Below are 22,582 nucleotides of genomic sequence, written 5' to 3'. Positions count from 1 at the left end.
AAATAGGTATTTTGTAAAAAAGAATTTCTTGAGAGTAGATGATTTTGTATTTATCATGAACTGAATGACCAGCATGTTTAAAACAACACAAGCTGGTGCTGTTGTGTTCACATCCATGCCCATCACTTCTATTTCAATTTGACTGCACTGTTGCCAAGCAACAAGTGCACGACTCCCACATTTGCCTGCCTACTCGCTGCTCCGTTATCGACTCATCTGTATTCCAGAAAAATACAAGGAAACCTAAATTTCAGTTGGCTTTATGGAAAGCAGTCTGACTCGGAAGCCCTCTTGCTTGCACCTACCACAGGCAAGGGTAGAGAGCATTCCCTACAGCTTGGGGCTGCCATCTTATTTTCATACCCATCTGCAGTTTTTTTGTACCCCAGCTTCCCTACCCTGTGCATGTATTTGGAAAACCCCACAACCCCATCTCCGCTTCCAGGCTTTTATCGACATGCTTAAGACTTTGAAGTCTGGGTAGCAAGTCATTCAGTATGGGGACTTGCAATTTGCCCCAAACAACTTCTCGAAAATGGTATTTTTTTATTCAGTGAACAGCAACTCTGTAGTCTCGTTATGGGTGAAACATTCTCAGAGCAATTAAAGTTGATTCCATGTAGGTTTTTTGCATGCAACAGAATTTGGCATCCTGTATTGTGTTGTTCAGCAAAGACACGTGTAGTATTTCTTGTAGTTTCCACAACTCAAGGCGACTTAGTTGTAGCACCTCATTTAGTGATCTTGGTCCTACCCTGCAAGCTAAACCGCTTTAAACTGTGTGGATGAAACCATATGAATGAGATAATTCTAGGAACTACCTAGCTCAGAACATGATTTATAGTCAGTCAGTACTTAGGAAATACATTGACCATCCAAAGAGAGTGGCAGGCAGTGACATTTTTTTAATACTGATCCTAGTTAGTGGAATTTATCAGTTCATGTCAGATTATTTAACCTGGGGAAAATATATGGAACTTGTGCAAGCAGGCAACTCTTTTGGAGTGCTGGTAGCCACTTCATGTAATGAGACACTGCTGCTGGCCGTTGAAGGTACCATGCACACACTGCTTACGGTCTAGGGTGTCTAAATTTTGGCTTGGATAGCTAGTTCTTGTCTACCTAAAATGTATATGAAATGTCAGTCTTTGATTTGGGGATTTTTAAAGTTTTCTGTACTATTAAACATGGAGAGTCTTTTTTTGAGAGGGGGAAAGAGCTACCCTTTTCTAGTGGATAGACATATGCCTTAGGTGTTTGCAAGTTGTAAAGGGTAGAAAGGGAAGGGTAGACCCTATGTTACTATTACCAGCTCATTAATAGACAATATTAGGGATACATCAGTATCAAAATAATACAATTTGATTTAACCATAATTTTCCCCTGTAAGACATGAAGATCGAGCCAAATGTCTGCTTGAAATGGGTTTGTATAATAAAATATTATCTATTCATTGATATTACTATGCTTATTTTGAAAAGAAGCACTGTCACTAATTCAGTTCAATACAAACATAACTTTATTTTTACTTAAATGCCAATGAAATAACTATACAAACTCGTTGTGTAACATTTACTGTTAGAAACTAAAACACATTTCTGGTTATAGAAATACTGTTCACAATTGGAAAGTTGTGATTTCTCTGATACCAGTGGTTGTAAATGGTCTACAGCCCTCAGTGGCACCTAGGAGAAATAGGCAGAGGACTCCAGTCTCAGCAGTGAGGTTTTCTGGGTTTTGCAGCACCTTCATGCTACAATAACTGGAAATTAAATGGCCTGAAATGAATGGAAAACATTGTATAAAGATTTGTAATACTAAGTGAATAATACTTTTTCAGTGAACTTGTTCTTCAGTTTTCATTTCATGCTGTTTGCAAAACTTCATCTGTATTATACCTTTGCCACATAATTTATTTTCCTAGAGTGGACAGAACCATGCGTGCAACTATTTCTACTCGCTGATGGTGCAGATGTCAAGGAGAATAGCATTCATGCTCATCCTTATAAAGCAAGGACTTGGGCATGTTCAATGCCATGGACTGAATTAATTTTTTTTTAAGTGACAAGATTCAAGGATTGTTTCAATGACAGCTTGACAACTAATTCCTTAATTGATTTGTTACATAACTTGCATTAGAAATTGGCTGGTATTTCATTTTACTGATCAAAAAGTACTAATTTGATACATTCTGGCTGATTTTCAATATTTTTTTAAAGCATAATATATTAACATTTCAGGTTTTTGAATGTCACTTGAAATACAGTTAAGGAGTTCCATTTCATTAATTTGTGTAGATAACTCCTTGTTGTTGGAGAGTGTCACGGCATTGAACATCGTGTGTTTTCTTCTACTTTTATCTTTTTTTTTTTTTAATATGGAGAGTGAGAAATAACTTGCCTGCAATCTCTAAGTCAAGACAGAGCAAAAAGAGGTATCAGCCCCTACCGCTTTTCCCATGCTGAAGTTGGACCATGTTGCCTTCTCAGTTTACACCCTCTTAGTAGACATCATGGCATTGTCATATTTAATTCCTAAATTCAAAACTGTTGTTCTTCATATTTAAAATATCCTAATACATATGAAGCAAACATAGATATACATGCTAGTGATTTTTCTCAGAAACAGCTTCTGATTAGTGAAACAGCTAGGTTTAGTGCCTTTATTTTTTCCCTTCCTTTTGCATGTCGTCATAACTTACAAAGGATCTGTGCTGCTATATTACAAGAATTGCTCACTGGCAAGTCAAGCAAGACAATGCAGATATGATACAGGCCTTCTATTTTTTTTCCAGTTGTTTAATGACAAAATCATACATAAAATCAGTACTTAAAATTCTGATGTTTTATTCTGTGCAAGTAAAATTAAAAATTTAAATACAAAATAAGCACATTTTTAAAAACAAAATCATAGGTTAGTTTTACTCAATTAAGACATATTAAAATAAGTAGCAGCTTAGTATCAAGACATTAGTGTGCACTTCTTTAATAAGAACTGTTATTTTCTTTAGATCAGAGTCAGAACTTCGAATTTCTTGTATTTTGATTCATTATTTGACCTGGATGTCTTAACTCCAGCTATGTATCACAGGAATAAACTCAATAATTTTCACAAGATACAAGCCCTTAGCCAATAAACATTGCCACTGCATTAAGCATTACAGCATAAACCAAATATATCTCACAGATACTTGCTTTGGAGGGCACATGAGTATTCAAAATATTTGTAGTGGATTCCTCTTTCCTTAAGGTAGCGGTTGTGCTTTGAGGCATTTTGGAGTAGTTTGTTGGCATTCCACTGGTGATACTTAAAGTCATAGGAGTAGTGGATGATCCTGTTGAACGAGTCAGGCTTGAGTTCACTTCGGTTGAATCTTTGATGTAGATTGTGTGTGTGGCTGCTGCTTCTTGAGAACTAACCTTCCTAGTCCTCAGATCTTCGGGATAGAGGAGCAGTGGTCGGTCTGTGCTCGTAAACAGTACGGTTTGGCTTAAGGTCGCCAAGGTGGCAACTTCCTTAGCTTTAAATTGTTTATGCATTTTTGTCATTTTGGTCGACTCGGTTGCCACTGGAGAAGTAGCTTTGTCTGCTGCCTTCATCCCTTTAATCATGAGGCTGGAGTCTGGACCGGTGGGAGCCGCTGAAGTTGGCGTGGCGCTCATCCAGAGCGCAGACTGATTAGCACAGGGAGCCCCTAGAACACTGGCAGCTGTTCCCTGCACCCATTTGAGCAAATAAGGGATATTTTGTTTATCGCTGCAGGACCAGGGGTTGTTATATAGTGTTACTACTTGCAGCTGAAAGAGCTGGTCAAAAGCTTTGTCGGGAATGTATGTGAACTTGTTGTTGTGCAGGTAGAGGCTTGTAAGGTGTTGTAGTCTCACCAGTGTTCCTGGAAGTATCTGGGACAAGAAGTTATTGGATAGATCCACCGTCTCTATGTTGTAGGGCATATTGGTTGGAACTGTCCAAAGTTTGTTGCTACTGAGATTGAGAAACTTGAGACTGCTCAGTGTGTTGTTGATCAGAACAGCTCTTTCCACCATGTTCCTGGAAACATCGAGCACTTTAAGATTCCACTGGTAAGCTGTGTCAAGTTTCTGAAGAACTTTAATGTTGTTGTTTATGGCATATAATTCCCATAAGGACTTGGGCAGATGAGCAGGAACATTTTTGAGCCAATTATTTGAAATATCAAGGGTCCTCAAATTGGTGAATCTCGTTAGCTGATGATCGAGATCTACAAACTGGTTAAAGGACAGATTTAAATAGGTAATGTTGTCTTGAAGTCCGTCTGGCAGTATAGTTAAGTTTCTGCCTGAACAGTCCACATTCCTGTCGTTTCCTGAGCATGTACAGTTAGAAGGACAGATACCCAAAACAGTGGGTATGAAAAACAGAAGGACCAGCAGACAGGTAGATGTATTCAGTATCTGGTATTCCATTGTTGCCTGAAAATAAATATACCAAAATGACACCCTTTAAATCCATGTAATATATTTTATTTCTTTTTAAGGGTTGTCTTTGCAATGTCCACTTGCAGGAGAAATTAAGTAAAAATATCAATAAACCCCTTTGTGGCATGGTCCTTTTTAGAATTGTTCAAGAGAGACTTTACAAAGCATCCCTTCATAGACTGTCATGTTGTCTGGCAGAATGAGACTTGTTTTTTCATCTCCCTTTCCCCCTCAAGCTCAAATGAGGGCTTTCTTCCGAAAATGCAAGTCTCTTCCAAATGTTATACAATGTCTGCTTCTTGTTTTTAGTGATTTCAAGCCTATATTATGTTTGGAATAATGTGTTCTTTTATACAGGATGAAAAAATGGCTGTCAACTGGATCTGCTTTACAAATCTCTGCAGTAATGTAGCAGTCCCCCCCATACATGCATGCTATTTGCTTAAGTAGAACTGGTTAAAATGCATCTAAAATTGTTAGGAATTTAGTTTGAAGCCCAAATTCCACGGTCATGCTAACATGCACATTGCTGTTTTTCTTCATCGTAGCGTTAATTACATTCTCAAAGCTGGCAACACATGTTTGAAAGCTGAATTAATGTTAGTAAGAAATCTCTGACACTGCAGCAAATTTCTGGTGCAAGCATCTGTCATCAACTAATAATTTCGTTCTTATTTCTGCCTCTAATTTTGTAGTCAGTTTTTGTGATGAAAAACAAAAAACACAAACTTACCGTAATCTCTTCTGCAATATCAGCACGTCATTTCTGTGAAAGATTTAAGCGTAGAGGTCGTCTTGTTCTAGAGAGTAGCTACAGTTGCTGTCTGTGGATTGTGCTTGCCTCTTCAGCTGCATCGTATTGCTGCGAGCTGGGGCTCTGCAACCACCTGATCTGCACTACATTGGAGGACTGCAGAGCTGTCGTTGGTGCTGACTCAAATTTATTGCAAAGCGAGCATACTCAATAAAATAGTTGGGTTTTATAATTTGAATCTGTTAACTTCTCCAGATCTATATTTTATGCTGTGTTAATGCCTCAGAGCGTTACATGTAAAATTGCCTACGTAAACAGTACTGAAGGAAATTTCTGTAGGCTGTTTTAGCTTAAGCTGTGATTCCATTTAAGTGTTCCTATTTAAAAAGTCGTGTTAAGTTAGTATTCTTTTTCACATTCGATTAACCTCTCCTCCTGTAATGTTAATTTAGGTCTCCTATCTTAAGCTTTTTAAGCTACACTGCCAGAATATCTTCATAATTTTAAAGTGTTCTGTTTTCTACTCCTCAGATCAGGCTATCACAGCATTGTCAGGTATAATATAGCTCAGCTTGTCAGATTTCACAGATTTCTGTAGGAAATCGTTATCTGAATTTCTCCAAGCGATATGATAAGAGTGGACATGGTTATAATGCTGTTCATTTTGACGTGGAGTAATGCAACAAGCCTTTAAAAAAAAATCTTTGGTTGGAATGCTATTCTTTAGGCATACACAATCATAAAGCTTATATAAATGGTAAGAAAAAATTGTAAATATCTTTTCCTGTGTTCACTGTATGCACAGCAGCCTAGAATTGAATTTGCATAACTTAAAACTTTTAATTTTCAGTGGTAATTTAAAGATTTTCAAGTTTATTGTTAAGTGTGTGCCAACATGTGGTCTGTGCAACATCCACAAATGTATTCCCTCCACAAGCAAACTCAAAACTACAAACTCTTTGCCGTTTTGCAGGGATGTCATGGAAAGCTAGCTTCAGCATCTAGTGGCTTCTTTCTATAAATCTAAACATTCAATGGAGGTTTAAAAAAAAAAAAAAAAATTACCTCTGAGACCACCCTCCTAATTCCCACCAAAAAGTTAACTTATCAGAATGCATGGTTTTAGACAGGACTGTGAGCTTTGCTTGTAGTCAGGGCCCAGACAGGAACATGTAAGACACTTGGACACCTTGAGTTTAAAGGAATCTGGCATCCATGCAACATTAATTTTTAAATTTTATATTAATAATATTGGGTACATTCTGAAAATACTGCTTTGGAGGAAGAGAGTAGTGAATGCGCAGAACTAATTCTGCTAATCATCTGCCTGGGTGTTCTGCAAACTGTTTCTATTTTAACCATAAAAATCAAAAGTATCCAGGTAAAAGAAAGCCTTTTTGTACTTGCTCTTCAAGTATTTTGAGCCATTTCAGCTTTTTAGTGACCACTATATTAACTCTTTACTCGCACTGTTCTCTGCTTTACCAAACAATAGTGTGAAGTGACTGGAGGTTTTACACCAGTAAACTTCTTGGCAATATTTGATCTAAAGGAAATCTCATGGCTGTTAGTAAAGAGCAACTGCTGGCTGTTCGGAGGATTTGTTTCAGATACCTGTAATCCATTGTTACCAAACTGTTACCAAACTGTTACCCAGGCGTATGCAGAAAATGGGCCTTTGTATGAAAGACAACATGTATGTATGCATGTCGAGGCATTTGCACTGCTTTGGATTCAAAGCTTTGTATCTAAGCAAATTCTCGATTGTGCTTTAAGTGACCAAAACATCTTTGAATTAGGAAGCTTTATTAAAATTAACTTGTATTCATGCATTCACTTATACAGCCTAGTAGAACAAACAATTTTTAGAAGCCCTGAGTACCTCAAGCTGTACCATTTCTTGAAAGCTCCACGTCTGTGTATGCTGCATATATGTAATACACTGGCACACAAAGGTGTGTGTACTCTGTTTTGTGTAGTCTTCGAAATCTGGAATCACTACTTACAGATAACTAGTGCGCATAACCCATATTGTATTTTGAAATTATTTGCTCCAGGCAGAAGCAAGTGGTTCCCTTTTATGAAAGCTGAAGTTAAGAAACACTGGGGAAATGCCTGTGCTGTGGTCCCACTGTTCCTGCCTGCGTCAGCTTCTCCTTTTTTCAGTTATTTGAAGAATACTTCATTTAAGAAAAATGTGAAGTACGCTGGCAGTCAATTTTGGCAGTCTACACAGGGTGTTCTGGCTGGGGCAGTGGTTCATGAATCTCTTGAATAAGTAACTCGGGTGGTGGGGGCAATTGCTCCTCTGTTTCCGAGTGGAATTCCTGGTTCTTGCCGAGATCTGAGCTGTGATCCTCGGTCGGTTCCCTGAGCCAGTCCGGTGGAGGTGGCAGATCTGGGCATTCGGGTGGAGCTGCTGGGTGAGGACAGGAGGCCCATGCACAGGTTGCTGCTTCTGAGGTGGGAGCTGGAGATGCATCCGCGTGGGACGCTGCAGGACTGGCTGCAGAGCAGCCCTCGGCTGGCGGAGGCAGCTGGCTCTTTTCGTTACTGGTAGGGCAGTGGGATGGTTTCTCTGATGCAGTGGGATCGTGCTGTAGGTTTATGTCTTGTTTCCATTTCCAAGGCAACATAAATAAAGTTGATGAACGTTTGGTAGCCTGGTTAGAGTCCATAAAGACATCTGGTACGTCTCCATCTGCAAATGGAGAACGGCCTGCCCAATTTGAATCAGCTAGAACTGGCCTCCTGCAGCATTTCCACAGAAGAATGATAATAATAGCCATTATCATACTAACCAAAATAATGCCAATTATCAGTGCTGCAATCCAGCTTCCATCGCTAGGTTCTGCATCTGCTTTGGGGAACTGAGATGGTGTTGTAACTGTCAGTGCTCTTCCAGATTTGTGTAAACTGGGTCCAGTTGCTTGCAATTGATATAGAGGAGCTTTGTCTTCTATTGGACCCCTGATGCTGGTGTATGTATTTCTTTTATTCATGGAAATGCTTTGAGGTGTTGCTGTAGAAAGTGATTTCCAGATTTCGCCATAGAGGACGACCAGTATTACTTGGTTGCTGGCCATTTTCCTGCAGCCTCCCCTATAGCAGGGATGAAATAGAACATACTAACTTGAAAACTGTGTTTGTTGTATTGCTGTGCTTTACTGACACCAGACAACTTTATGTTAATACTGTAGTAGTGAAAATAATTTAGACCCATGTTTAAAATTTCATGCCTGTTTCCATTTTCTAAATCAGCAGGTTTGTCACTGACTTCACAAACAAGCAGATTTTCAACATGATTGATCATTAAGTGACTTTTTTGAAGAGCATGTCTTGATTATTATTACCTTTCTTCACCTTATCAGAAAAAGGCATCAGCAGAGAAGTCCTAACAGCGTTTAAAAATAATTATGTAAATGGTTATGGACCTGGAACAAAATATGAAACACTTGCAGCAGTATTGACAAACAGGATTGTCATAAGTAAAGAAAACTGTCTTGTTTTGATGGATATAAGCCAAGACCTGAGTAAAAGAAAAGGCTCTTTACAGTTCTCTTAAACTTTTGATTCCTGTTCTTGCCTCTCTTCAGCAGTTAAGGATAGAGCGTAATAATTTTTAAAGTTTCCAAATACAGATGCTGTAATGGAACAGCATTCTCATGTTAAACTGTTTTTATAAATTCCTGCACGTGGAACACTTTTTGTAATGGAGAAGATTGTGTTAAGTTGTTAGAATGAAACAGATTTCTTTTTTTCCTGTACTGTTTAGAGTTCAGGTCTCTGAATGTCTCCATATGAAAAAAATGGTATAAAATACATCCACTACATAGCATTTTTCTATCTGACGTTACTTTCATGCAATTTGACCTAATTTATTAGTTACTATAATGCTAGTCATGTGAAGCCATTTCTGGGAAATTAATATGCATAACGCTTTGTGAGTTTACAGATATGCAAAATGAAATTTCAGGTGCAACATTGTAAACACCTTTGAGCAGTGAACTAATGCTTCTTGAGAACGTTATGATCTAAACTCTAAGGTTTGTAAGAGGCAAAAATGATCCAATTTAATTTTCTTCTGCTCCCCTCTTCAAAATATAGTCAGATAATACTTACCTGTGGAGTTCATGATAGTTCATAGAAGCACCATCAGACAACATGTGTTTGAACCCCAAGTACTTTTTAAGATACAGACATTCAACAAGAGCTTTGAATACACCCTGAAGTCGGGACACACACAGTGCTGTCCACAGTGCAGTTCCGTTTCAAACCGAATAGTACAAATATTAAGCCTTTCCATCTTGAAGTTGATTCTTACCTGCACATTTATCTTCTATCAAGCAAGCATTGTCTTACTTTTTCTGTTTGAAGCCTTAGGAAGACCGACTGTGTGCTGAAAGTCAAGCAGCTTAAAATGGCTCGTTTCATGTTGAAGGAGGTTTCTGCAGTTAAAGAGGAAGTTTACCAACACTTGCTGCAGGAAGTGTCAAGAGTGAGGAGATTACAAAGAGCCTTATCTCAGAGTTTGCATGCTTTATGAGCAAACTTTTCAGCTCTGTTGTCGTTACAAAAATCAAATTTTGTGGTTTTTGTTTGGTATGTGCCTATTATGTAGAAATTCATAAATACTTGTTTGCCTCTGTTAAAAATAGTTTTAGTTACTTCTGTGTGAGTCAAAAATTATGCAAGATTGGATTTGAATCTTACTGATTTAATTTCAGTGGTGGGTTTGGTGCATGGTCATGGTTATTAGTGGAAAAGCACCCCGAGGTTCATTACAGTGAGTCATAGAAAGCTATCTAATCACACAGTGCTGGCTTGCTTACACATCTTCATTTGTGTAGTTGTATTAAAAGGCAGATAACTACAGATTTCATCCTCTGCTGCCCTCTACTCCATGTTATTTTTCTCTCTGGACAACTTTGGTACCTGCTGCCATCATTAATGGAGGGCTGTGCTCTCTGTGCAGCTGTTTTCCCTCTGTCCATACCATTTAATGTAACCCAAACTACTTTCTTTTGTCTCCTTGAGCATTTTTGCCTAGAAAGGCTGTCTGGCAAAAAGAAACCTGCACAAATATGTCATTGCAGCATTTTGCAAGTGTATTCTGCCAGTGCCAGTAGCTACTGCCAGATCCTTCTGCAGCTTCTTCATCTCCTCCTCTTCCTGTCATGCCTCTCTTCTGATCGCACTAGTTCTCTTTTTCAGATTCTCCCTGCTCCTGCAGCAAACACAAATCCTGATCCCGTACTCACATTGTAACTCAGTTTCTTGTCTAGTTTCTTCATCTCATCCCCATTCTCTTCAGCCCTCAGTCCCCACCTGTCTTTCGCCACAGTTCCCTCCTCACTGACAGTTCTTTTTCCTTCCTGTTTTTCCTTCCTTCCTTTCACTGATACGATCATGATTCTTTCCATTTTTGCCTGCTTTTTTCATGACACTGCTGGTTTACCCCTTTAACCTGCTGCCTACTAACACTGTGTTCCTGTATGCAGACTGGCTAACTCTCTTCCAGATTCATTCTCCCGTTTTAATTTCTGTTACCTTCCCAGCTGTGAGCAGTTTTACACCAGGTTAGATTCACACGTTTGCTATCTCAGATTCCTTTCTTTAGTACTTGCACAGCCTCTGCTGTTGCCTCCTGTTCTCATGGTCATTTTATGGAAGGAGAAGGTAACTGCAGTGCAGCATCCCCCAACCCTGCTCTTTAGCTCTCTTTCTGTCACCAGCCTGAGATGTTCTCAGTTATCTCTAAGTACTGGGTTGTCATCACTGATCTGTCACAGTTTGCCCTTATTCTTCTCCTGGCCTTTCTCCTCCTGTTTTAGAAATGCCTGACATAATCCCCTGGCCTCCCATTCTGTTTGTGTGTTGTGTTGCACCTCCTGCCTTTGAGCTCTTCTGTGTATGTGGTTTATGGCAGATTCATTGGAATTTGCCTCATAGTTGTTTTGGGGTTTTTTTCCCCATCTCAAATGAACTTATTTTCTAATGATTCCCAGTTCGGGACTAAGCTTGCAAACTCCTTCCAACTTTATTTTCCTCGCTACACAAACCACCTTTGACATGAGTGGTTGCATTTTTTTGAGATCTTGTGCTCTCTTGGCTTCCATGATACTGTCTTCTTGCTTCTCTGTGGCTTCTTTACTTGCCCTTTGAGCTAAGTTCGTGGGTGATGTAATGGAATATGAATTGGGGATTCAGTCTTATATCCTGATTCTTTCAAACTCATACAACTATCTCTTGTGTCAAAAACGTTTCTTACAGATGCACAGGATGTTTAGAGCTTTGTCGTTAGGCAGTTTTAGCACTTGTGTAACCATGGTGCAACAGATCTCCTTTAACCCAAGAAGTAGCTTCTGAAAAGCTTCCTCATGTTTCCCTAAAATAACAAAGCTCTGCTATAGTGAGACCAGACACAGACATCTCCTCAGAAATACGGGAAAATCAGGTCTCTATGGGAATAAAGAAACTAAATGAAGAAATTTTTGGCACGTTCTATTTGGTTGTATTAGGACAAAGTGGAGTGTGTTTCTGTGATGCAAGAAATCACAGCTAGTCATCAGAGAAGACTTTTACTGACCATCAAATGTTATAGGAATATAATATTCCAAAATGCCTCGTGTAATATTTTTTGTAATATTTTTGACTTAGAGAAATGGTATCACATAAGTTATTTAAAAAGTGATGTTGTTAGTTTATTGGAGATAACAAATTGAAACAGTTCTCATATTCTAACATATAATACAAACTTTATATATTCATACACAAAGTCAAAACACAATAAATATGTTTCAAATCTCAATCTGGTTCAAAAGCAATTAAGCTGGTTTAAGAAGTTCTTGATGGAAAAACCTGAAAGGGCATTTTGAGAGGAAGTAGTTCCTGATTCAGTGATTGAATCAAAGTTGTGACTGAATTATGGTTTTCTTAAAAAAGCAACTTTTTCTAAAAAAAATGTGTAGTGCCTTATGGCATGGTATATTTAGTAGACTAACAATCCTTTCTTTTTTTTTCCCCTAGTGATCTTTGAGAGTGGACAGACTTCTGTCCTTTTGTTTTATCCCTTTCAGCTCCTATTGCCATGATTTCTGATCAAAGGAGTAAAATCAATCTTGACACTATTTATAGAAAGCTATTTAACACAGTTTTATTCCCTTCTAGATCTACAAGTTGCTACAGCATTCCCACTATCATAAAAGGAAAACCCTAAGAGCTGAATTTAACTTTCCTGTGTTAAAATTCATGTTGTTACTTGAAAGCTAAGTTTTTGCCTTATATTAATGATGTAAAAAAGGCAAAAGATGAGTTTTTACCTGACTTGGAATTAAATCTCAACTACAAAATTGGTTAAAATGGGTTTGTGTGACTTTGGTTCTTTGTTTTCCTGTTCGTTATCTATTTCTTTAGTGAGTTTCTCAGTAGTTTCATCTTGACATTTCCTTTGGATTGCAGCATCTCTCCCTGATACAAAGTCTTGCATTACCAAGTCCATTCCAGGTGTCTCCTTGGGCATCCTCTGCCACGTGCCTGCTGCAGTTGGCCATAAACTGTTAGTCGCCAGAATATCACCATTGCTCCTGGGCCTACGTTTTCCTTGCTGATTTTTTTTGAGATATGACATTTTGTTTGCTATTACGACTGTTGACAGAAATAAGAAGGTGCAGATAAGCACAAGTACTGCTATTATAATGAAGCAAATCAGGATAAGAGACTTATTGTCTTCACATGTTTCTTTTGTTGTTGTACTCTTGGGTTTGCTGGTATTCCTGGGTCCTCCGGTAGCAGAAACAGCACTTCTGGCGGGGGAAGATGTTGAATTTTGGGTCATTGTGGAGGACGAGGATTGCAGGGAAGTTGTCTGCCTTCCAAAAGTAGTCACTTTGCTGCTGAAATTGATGCTCAGAGGAGAACTTGTAGTGGCTTCTGTTATGTTCTGGCTTCCACTTAGGTTTTGGCTGGTAGGATTCCAGGTTTCATTTATAACCCTCAGATGACCGGTGTGGTTTGCACTTGTTTGCAAACACCAAGAAAAGATCATCACAACAGGGAAGGTGAAATGTGTTTTACCGTGTCTCTGTGTCTTCATCTTCCTATTTAGTCACCTGCAAAAATACAAATTATGGTACTAGTTTAGCGAATGCTAGTTCTTAGAGGTTTGAATCGTACTTCTGGGGAATAGTAGGCAGCGACCTTTTGATGAAAAAAATCTGTAACTTGACCTCATTTTTAGTGGGTGTAGGAGGACAAGTTCAAGTACTTCATGTTCTGAAAGAATAGGTTGTCTTGAACTTCTGACAGTTTGAGGTTTATAGGAAATATATGAAGATAAAGAACTGAAGCAAAAAGAGGAGAGTGTTTCCTGCTAACCGCTCTGTGATGTAGTGGCAGACTGTGGTAGCTCCTCCTCCTTAAAGCTGCCCATATTACAACTTCAAGTTCATCACTTCTGCTTTCACGCAGTGAGAGGAGAAACTCGTGTAAAGCGTACACATTGCTGCTTCTTGCTTTCTGGTATTCCCCTGAATGTGGGAAATGTAACCATGCTTGTAAAGATGGTCAAGTGAAAAACTTTAATCTAAAATGTTCCTGTAAGTGACAGCAGTAACTTATTTTAATTGTTTGTATTTCTTAGCAAAGCTATCTGGAGTATTTCATAAATGCATAGGAATATCTTTGTTCTCTAATTTTTCTGCTTTATTGTACAAACGTACTTCTCAAATTTTTCTCACAAGCATGCTACAGATTGCAACATTTTCTTTAAAACGCATGACATAATTATGCAAATGATATTACCATTAGTATGATCTGTTTGACATTTGGGTAGTATTCAAATTTGTACCTCTAGAGTTTGTCTGGAGGGCTGGAAACTGGTCTTTAGGTCAGTCTGATACTAAGATAATAACCTCAAAAAGTGACAAATCAGACAAGCAGCAAACCACTTTCACTGCTGCTTCGTCCAGTTTGCACGTGTGAGACACTTTCAGAGTTTAAGGCTTATTATCCCATCCAATGCCTCTCTTTCACCTGTCTCTAAGAGAACAAAACGTTTCCTTTAAATGGTACAGACTACATTTGGTTCAAATATCAATACTGTAGAGAACAACCAAAAGTAACAGTGCTATCCTTATAAATACATTTGTTCTTAAAGCTATTACTTTAAAGGTAACAAAGCATATCTGTATGTTTGTAAGATTAGGGAATTTTGAAATATTCCAGACGATGTTTACTTTTATCACAGTCAAAAGTTAGAATGTCTGCCAAAGAACTTAATATATTCACTCCCAAAAATCAGGGGGGTAAACATGCCTATCTTGCCAAATCCAAGTGGCAGTACTTTGAATTGCTGAAGTCCTCTGGGAAGATGAAAGAAGTGATATGCTTGGTATGTAACCAGGGAGCAAACTACGGGTGTCTCTCCTTATATGACAACGGAGCTGCAGCAGATGTGTGTGTCTTTGACTTTGCAGTTCACACGTACCATAGAATTCGACTCCATTCTGAGATGAATCCTTATGGTTACGTTTGAACTAGAATCAGCTACAGTAATCAGGTAGAATTATTATCTTTATATGGTAAAGGTTGCCTTGTAGCATACTTTAAAAAGGAAAAAAGCAAAACCAGCAAAGCCCTTTTTTTTCCTTTTGAAACAAAACAACATTTCACATAAAATTTCTGCATGACATGCAGATCCGAGCTCCATTTGCCGGTACAGATACACTCAAAGGTTTAATGTTACTGTCTGAGAGTTGCAACTCTCTTTCTGCTTACTCCCTCCAAGAGCACAGTAAGTCCAGTGTTAATTGTAGTGTTCTAGCCCAGATGTGCTTTTCTTAAAAATAAACAAACTGATGTTGTTAAGGGCTTCGCTTAAAATCATGAGAGCAAAGGAGCTGCTCATTAAAGAGCTGCTTTTTTCTTTTTAGTTGAGCCCTTTGTGCCTAGGTATTGCTAGGGTCTGCAATATTAGGAACAACAGAGCTAAGTAGTGACTGTCACTCTTCTTTGGAGTCTGATGGTGAATAATCTTTAACATCACTAAAAATACAGTTATATCAGCTGCCTACTGTCTTTGAGTTACTTCAACTTCTTTAAAAATACTTTTGCATAAGATTTTCTACAAAATTTAAGAAACTTTGAAGTGAAACTTAAAATAGGGAAAGGAAAATGTGTACTTACCTTGCCAAGTTGTAGTAAAAAGAAATTTGGTGTTTCAGATATTTAGTCCTTTAACAATAAAATTTCTTTGTACATATATTTGCTCTTAGGACGCCAACGACCATTAACGTAAAGCAAGTAGATTTAGACAATGCTCGTATTTTTTAAGCAAATCTGTAACTGAAATTATATGTCGTTTAGTCTAAACGGAGAACTAAAACCACAGAGATGACACACTTCCTTTTGTAACAACTATACCATGACACGGTAGAGGGGGAAAAACACCAAGTTGCCCAAATTAGCTCTCAGAGCAACAGGAAGGAACACAGGGGAAAAAAGAGTATCTTCAGCAGACAAATATACTGTGCTCGTGCAATTTACCTCCTCAGTTATCCTACATTCAGGTGGTTTACCGCAGATCTTATCAAGAGCAGTGTCCCAACACTCAAAACTAGGTACATTCTTACAGGATTTCTTAGCTCTTCCCATAGCCTGTTGGTTTGCCTTGAAAGAGCTAATGCAAGGTTGAAACAGTGATAGGTATTTAAAAGTACCTTAGATGTTCACGAGCTGCTGTTGAGTTTGATTTTTAATTAAATCCTCCTAGTAGAATTTTGTCTGCTGTGCTACCTCTGGAGACTCAGTTTAGGCAGATGTGCTGTCCAGTCTCCTAAAATTCAGAGAATCGTTAAATGAGAACATAAGGCTCTTTATATATTATCTGAATGTTTTTCTGGAAGGAGTTCTTTTGAAGGCACATCCTCTGTACTGCTCAGAGGACTGACCATTCTTAGAAACACTCCACCAGGCATTAGTGTGCTGCAGTATGTACCATATGAAATGAGTTTGAGACCCTTTGAAAAAGTTGCTATGTGGATGCTTAATTAGTCTTAAGACTTCTGAAATAAATGGGGTTTTCCACATATAAAAACAGATATAATTTGAATCTCTAAGGAGGTTAAAAAGTTAGTTTGAGGGACTTCTATTTTTAAAGAAACTCTCCTTCAGCTGAAAGATCTCTTCACATAATCCAGTTTTGATCCAGTTGATGCACTGTTGCTCTGCAGCACAGATTTTATTTTTTCTTTTAGCTGAATAAACCTCCTCTATGTCTGGAGGTTGCTTGACTGTGGTGGGTTGCGTGGCGCTTCAGGATGAAGTTGAGTTAAATCTCAAGTCAAGCTTCATCATACTGGGCACTGAAGTTGGTTGGAGTGAGAGCCATGACAGAATAGCAACAGATGCCTTTAGGCTGTAGCTGCCAGTCCGGTGTCGTTGCTTTGGAGCAGTGGTATTTCTAGAACTGTGTGAAAAATTAGTCAGGTTTAGTGTAATAGCAGTCTGGTTTAGTGTAATACACCACTCAGATGTTTATAATGTGGATCTAAAAATGCAAACCTAACAATGTCTGTCTCGTTTTCTTGCAGATTCAAGACTGGCCAGATCAACGGAGATTTGTTGATATACCACGTACTGCTAACTCTGAAGCCATACTATGCAAAGCCATATGAAATTGTAGTGGACCTCACACACGCTGGCCCCAGTAATCGCTTTAAAACAGACTTTCTTTCTAAATGGTTTGTAGTTTTTCCAGGCTTTGCTTATGAAAATGTCTCAGCAGTTTTTATTTATAACTGTAACTCTTGGGTCAGAGAATACACCAAATACCATGAAAGGCTCTTGACAGGTTTGAAAGGAAGCAAAAGGCTTATTTTCATAGACTCTCCAGGAAAGCTGGCAGAGCACATCGAACACGACCAGCAGAAACTCCCAGCAGCTACCTTGGCTTTGGAGGAGGACTTGAAAGTATTTCACAATGCTCTCAAACTGGCTCATAAAGACACCAAAGTTTCTATTAAAGTAAGTCCTTTTAGTGCTGTTCCTAGTGAACTGTTAGATTTCTATAAGGATTTGAATATGACTTTACTGTCTCTTAGTTCTCCTCTCCTGTCTTGAGGAGAAATCACAACTTATTAGTATGCCTCTTTAGGAAGTATAAAATTTCATACATTTGTCTTTATAAAATTAGAAGTGTCAGACTTGTCTCTTTGTATTGTTAACAATAGGTGCCGAACCATTTTTCTATTCTCTTTCCAAGGTTGGGTCAACAGCTGTGCAGGTGACATCAGCGGAACGAACAAGAGTCCTGGGACAAACAGTGTTTTTAAATGATATATACTACGCCTCTGAAATAGAGGAAATATGTCTTGTCGATGAGAACCAGTTTACCTTAACCATTGCCAACCAAGGCACGCCACTCACCTTCATGCATCAGGAGTGCGAAGCCATTGTCAGGTCCATCATTCATATACGGACACGGTGGGAGCTGTCACAGCCAGACTCCATCCCCCAGCACACTAAAATTCGTCCTAAGGATGTCCCTGGAACACTACTGAACATTGCGCTGCTCAACCTGGGAAGCTCAGACCCCAGTTTGCGGTACAGATCTTTTCAATTAATGTCAACTTTGATCAAAAATGTGACTTGTTTTCCAAGGTTTTCTTAGCGTTAGCAGATCTTTCTTCAACGAAACAATTTTTCTTTCACCACAGCTCCATAAAATGTACTTTTTAGTATAAAGAAAGATTGGGTTTTCTACAGGAGGAGAAGGGCATATGTACAGTCAGAGTAACTGAAGGCAAGCAGGAAGCTTAATTTCTCTTTATAAGGAGAAATACTTCTGCTTTGCAATATATGTTTATTTGCTACGTTTGACTTTCCTGGTGTTGAACTCTTGTTTGACAAGGTGGGAGCTGTCGCTCTCAGAGCAGGCTGGTCCGAGGGGGGGCTGCTCAGCGCAGCCTCCCGGCTCCTCGGCAGGCTCCCTCCCAGCAGCTCCGGGGCACATGGAAATGCTCAGGATTTCCTGCAACTGAAAGCTGGTCTGAGGAGTCAAGTACAAAGTCCTTCGGGCATACTCTTTAGCCTCATCAGAAATTGTTTAAAGCCAGTGGAGAAATAATTTCTTTCAGGCAGATGTTTTTTCTCTGAATCTTAACTGATGGAGGGAGAAAGCTGAGGATTTAAATGTAATCTCATATTTGTATAACAGTGTTGATTTGATTAAAATGTCAGTACTACTACTGTGATGCCTTGATGTAACGAGTGTATTTCAAAATGTACAAGAAAACTCTTACAAGTCACGTTGCTTGCTCTGTTACAGGTCTGCTGCCTATAATCTTCTATGTGCCTTAACCTGTACCTTTAATTTAAAGATTGAGGGCCAGTTACTGGAAACTTCAGGTCTGTGTATTCCTGCCAACAACACGCTATTTATTGTATCTATTAGTAAGACTCTTGCAGCTAACGAACCACACCTTACCTTAGAGTTCTTGGAAGAGTGTATTTCTGGATTTAGCAAATCTAGTAAGTAACGCTGGTATTCCTTAACGCTAACCATGAATTTGAAGCTTTAGGTTGGTAGCTGTCTAGCTTAGTCAGTTGAGCTTCCTCATGTTACTGAGTCACAATAAGTTTAAATTGCAAATGTTTCTTAGAGCTGTTTTAGCTGTTTTCAAGATTATCTATTTATATCTGTTTCTTAATAATCAAGCTGTGCAATACTCTGGAGCCAGGCAGTTTCACAAGCTGGAATGGCATCTGTTGGCATAAAACCACCACTTTTCACATTTGCACGTGCCCTTTCCTTTCTTATGAAGTAGATTTAAAAAAAAAAGGCAACTGCCCTTTAAACTTGAAATTAATGTTAAAACAAGTTTTACTAGACATCTCACTTGTGTAGAGGATTAAGTTCATTCAGAGAGATCACAATACAAATTACTTTTTCATATCACTGTTGATAGTTTTGTACAGTGAGTACTTTGATAGATCTCTATCAGGCTGTTATTAATTCACCAGAAGTAGAGAAGATTGCAGTGCAAAAACCAAAATTTGAGGTCAATGATAGTTAAGGTTTGAACTCTAGAATATACATATACAGAAGAGTTACAGGGTTCTTTAGCCATATCAAAAGTGATCTTTTCAGATTATATCTCTCAATTGTACACCTGGTTCTGTTGCACTACTTTTGTCATCCTTTTCTTCCAGGCATAGTACAGCTCTGACGTCACTGTTGGAAGCTGTTTAGAATACATTCTCAAGATTAAATAGAAATTATCTGTAGTCCCGCCTAATACTGAATGTACACATCTTTATCACATCTCTTAATAAGATACTAAATGTCAACATCTCCTTGCCAGATTCCTACAGATGTTTCTTGGATGTCATGATTAGAATATGTTTCTTTCTGAAGCGCCCCTGTTTGCCCAGGATTATTTGCTCAGCTCTGATAGTAATTACTTTAGACAATAAAACTGAGGGAAAAGTGTTCACAAAGAACCATTTACTTTTAAGTAGAGACCGGTGCTGATTCTGTGTTACAAGGTGAATTTTTATTTCAGGTATTGAACTGAAGCATCTTTGTCTGGAGTACATGACTCCCTGGCTGTCCAATCTGGTCCGATTCTGTAAACACAACGACGATGCTAAGCGCCAGCGAGTCACTGCTATTCTTGATAAGCTTATAACCATGACAATAAATGAAAAACAGATGTATCCTTCCATTCAAGCTAAGATATGGGGAAGTCTTGGACAGGTACAAATTCTGCATAATTTATTTATAAGCAGATTATAGAGTTTTTGACTGCTTAAATGTTAATGCCGAAAAATAAAATGGATCTTGACAGGACCTAAGTATATTAGCTGTATAGAGAGCAGTGTGCAAGTTCTTCTAAAGTTTCCGTTCTATAAAATACTTCATGAAATCATTAATGATCTCTGGCTTCTAGGAATGTGTTCCTGACCCTCACTGAGAATTGAAAATTAAAAATCTTTTGGTATTAGTAGTAATTATTTCATCAACCCCCCTGAATGTACAGGTACTGCATGGGAAGAACAAAGCGTTAGCCTTCGGAGGTGTATTAGGCACACGGCATTGGAAGAGCTCTTCTTTTTTTGTTTGCACTGCTGAAACAGACACATGTTGATTACAATTGAACATCAATCCTCCTGTTGATCATTAGCTTACTATGTAGCCAAATTCTGTCCTCGTCCTCCCTGCAAAGTAAAGAAAATGAAAAAAAGCTGATGCCCTATATGCCCTTCATGAAGGAGGCGTCTAGACAAACAAGACCAGCTTTACCAGGCTTGCTCACAAGCTTTGTAGCAACTTCCTCATTGTCATACTATTTTTATTTTTTTTAACTCTCATCCAAACTGATGCAGCCCAACATCACAAAGCTCTTGGAGAATGTGGGAGAACTGTCAAATGGATGCACGAGTGCATTTTCTCGCTTGGTCCAATTGGCAAAAAAAAACCCAAAACCAAAAAAAGAAACCCCAACCACCAATGTATTTTGAAAGTTTATGTCACATTGAGAGCAATATGACTGTTATGTCCAGTATGAAGGTCTGTTAACAGGTAAATATGGAGAAACACAAAATTAAAAGATTAAATATTCCACAGCTCTTGGTGGAAATTTATCACTGGTTTACTTGACCCAAAATTGCAACCAATTTTCATAATGTAATGAGAACTGAACTTGAACCATTACTGAAATAGCATTAATTTTAGCCTGCATGTTACATTTGGAGTTCTCTGTGCACTTGGACAGATTTGATTCTTACCTGCATATATTAAATGGGGGTGAGGGGTTGGGGTGTGTTGGTTTTTTTTAACATGAGAAGAAACTTGTTTTAGTGGTAGTCATATTCAAACGTGGCTAGTGCTCTAAGCAGAACCTCCGACAGATGAGATCTTGCTTATTTTCTTGCAAGCATGTTTTTTCCTTCACTTCAAATCGAGTTTGTTCTTATTAGGTTCAGCATTTGGTGCATAGTTATACTTTAAAATGGAAAATAAAATAAAAATAACACAAACTAAATTGTAGTTTCTCCACAGTTCTGAAGCACTTCGATCTGGAGTAAAACCTGATGGAATTCAGCATTGCACTTCTAAAATTTACGTTGGGCTTTTTTCCAAGAGCATAAGAAATCACTAAAACTGATGCTTCAATTTATGTTAGTTACGCATCTTCAACTAAAAAAAAAAAAAAAAGAATGATTGCTGATATAAAAGGCAGTTTACTGTAGAAAAATAAAGTTAACCTGACAGATAAAAAAGGAATTTTTTTTCTCTAACAGATAACAGATCTCCTTGATGTAGTGCTGGACAGTTTCATCAAAACTAGTGCCACAGGGGGCTTGGGATCCATCAAAGCTGAGGTTATGGCAGACACAGCTGTAGCGCTTGCTTCTGGAAATGTAAAATTGGTTTCAAGCAAAGTGAGTTCCCTATTTGCCTTAATTTTTTTTTATATAATAACTTCAACTTCTATAATGAAGTGACACTGAGATACTTTCTGATAACTCAGTACAGGCAATAATGAAAAAAACATGATAAAATAGGTTTCAAGCGATAGACTAATTCCAATGTTAAATTGTAGTGTGTTTTACGGAAATTTTGAGCTGTGCTCTTCGAGTAAGACAAAATGGTTGCTCTCTTTTCAGGTTATTGGAAGGATGTGTAAAATAATTGACAAGACTTGTCTGTCTCCAACTCCTACGCTGGAACAGCACCTGATGTGGGACGATATTGCAATTCTAGCGCGTTACATGCTGATGCTCTCCTTTAACAATTCTCTGGATGTGGCAGCACATCTCCCCTACCTCTTCCATGTGGTCACCTTATTGGTGGCCACTGGTCCCCTTTCTCTCAGAGCTTCCACTCATGGTCTCGTCATCAACATCATTCATTCTCTTTGCACCTGTTCACAGCTTCACTTTAGTGGTAAGTTCTTTCCAGATTAAGCTGATTGCTCCTTAGGTTGTGTGAGAAATATTTGAGTTGTCTTTCTCTCTTTAAACCATTCTGAGTGTTTGAAAATACTGTGTTGTAATTCATCTTGCAATCAGAATGAGGATATGATCTACAACAAATGAGTATGGAATTGAAAAATAACTGTCTGGTTTAGAGCAGGTGCATAATGTAAATTGTTTGTATAATAGGTTTTAGAAAAAGAGAAGAAAGTACCAGTAAGTTCCTGTAATGCAGAGAAAGGAGAAAATACGTCTGTGCTAAAACTGGCTGATGTGGATCTCTTGAATGGTTACATAATGTGGTAACAAAAATACCAATTACATAAGGGAATTGTGAAACTATACTGTTAAAACAGGTATTTTGCATACTGCTGTACTTTAGCAGGTCTAA

The 22,582-nt window shown here is 38.3% G+C and overlaps 4 protein-coding genes across 12 annotated transcripts in view; 1 reads left to right on the top strand and 3 right to left on the bottom strand.

Annotated features, from left to right (window-relative positions):
* Positions 1-22,582, top strand: part of NF1 (neurofibromin 1) — a 102,341-nt gene that overhangs the window by 56,624 nt on the left and 23,135 nt on the right. For 8 of the 9 annotated variants that reach the window (XR_012631651.1, XM_074890147.1, XM_074890148.1 and 5 more), the window contains 6 exons: positions 16,803-17,235; positions 17,474-17,814; positions 18,539-18,741; positions 19,776-19,969; positions 21,517-21,657; positions 21,883-22,162. Coding sequence is in view for 8 of the 9 variants with exons in the window: in XM_074890147.1 (XP_074746248.1) it covers positions 16,803-17,235; positions 17,474-17,814; positions 18,539-18,741; positions 19,776-19,969; positions 21,517-21,657; positions 21,883-22,162 (1,592 nt within the window). In the remaining variant the exon portion in view is untranslated. Of the gene's footprint in view, positions 1-16,802; positions 17,236-17,473; positions 17,815-18,538; positions 18,742-19,775; positions 19,970-21,516; positions 21,658-21,882; positions 22,163-22,582 lie in introns of those variants that run through there. The other variant, XM_074890153.1, reaches the window with a different exon arrangement.
* OMG (oligodendrocyte myelin glycoprotein) lies at positions 1,497-5,330 on the bottom strand. Its single transcript, XM_074890154.1, has 2 exons — positions 5,191-5,330; positions 1,497-4,451 (listed from the first exon to the last, which is right to left on the bottom strand). The coding sequence occupies exon 2, from the start codon at positions 4,443-4,445 to the stop codon at positions 3,126-3,128; it is 1,320 nt and encodes a 439-aa protein (XP_074746255.1). The 5' UTR covers positions 4,446-4,451; positions 5,191-5,330; the 3' UTR covers positions 1,497-3,125.
* On the bottom strand, positions 1,497-9,711 carry EVI2B (ecotropic viral integration site 2B). Its single transcript, XM_074890155.1, has 3 exons — positions 9,536-9,711; positions 5,191-8,313; positions 1,497-1,778 (listed from the first exon to the last, which is right to left on the bottom strand). The coding sequence occupies exons 1-2, from the start codon at positions 9,541-9,543 to the stop codon at positions 7,440-7,442; spliced, it is 882 nt and encodes a 293-aa protein (XP_074746256.1). The 5' UTR covers positions 9,544-9,711; the 3' UTR covers positions 1,497-1,778; positions 5,191-7,439.
* Positions 11,891-15,570, bottom strand: EVI2A (ecotropic viral integration site 2A). The gene is made up of 2 exons (XM_074890156.1): positions 15,397-15,570; positions 11,891-13,322 (listed from the first exon to the last, which is right to left on the bottom strand). The coding sequence occupies exon 2, from the start codon at positions 13,304-13,306 to the stop codon at positions 12,545-12,547; it is 762 nt and encodes a 253-aa protein (XP_074746257.1). The 5' UTR covers positions 13,307-13,322; positions 15,397-15,570; the 3' UTR covers positions 11,891-12,544.

This window comes from Strix uralensis, chromosome 20, assembly GCF_047716275.1.
Source record: "Strix uralensis isolate ZFMK-TIS-50842 chromosome 20, bStrUra1, whole genome shotgun sequence".
NCBI classification, from domain to species: domain Eukaryota; kingdom Metazoa; phylum Chordata; class Aves; order Strigiformes; family Strigidae; genus Strix; species Strix uralensis.
This window is presented reverse-complemented; position numbering and strand designations above follow the sequence as displayed.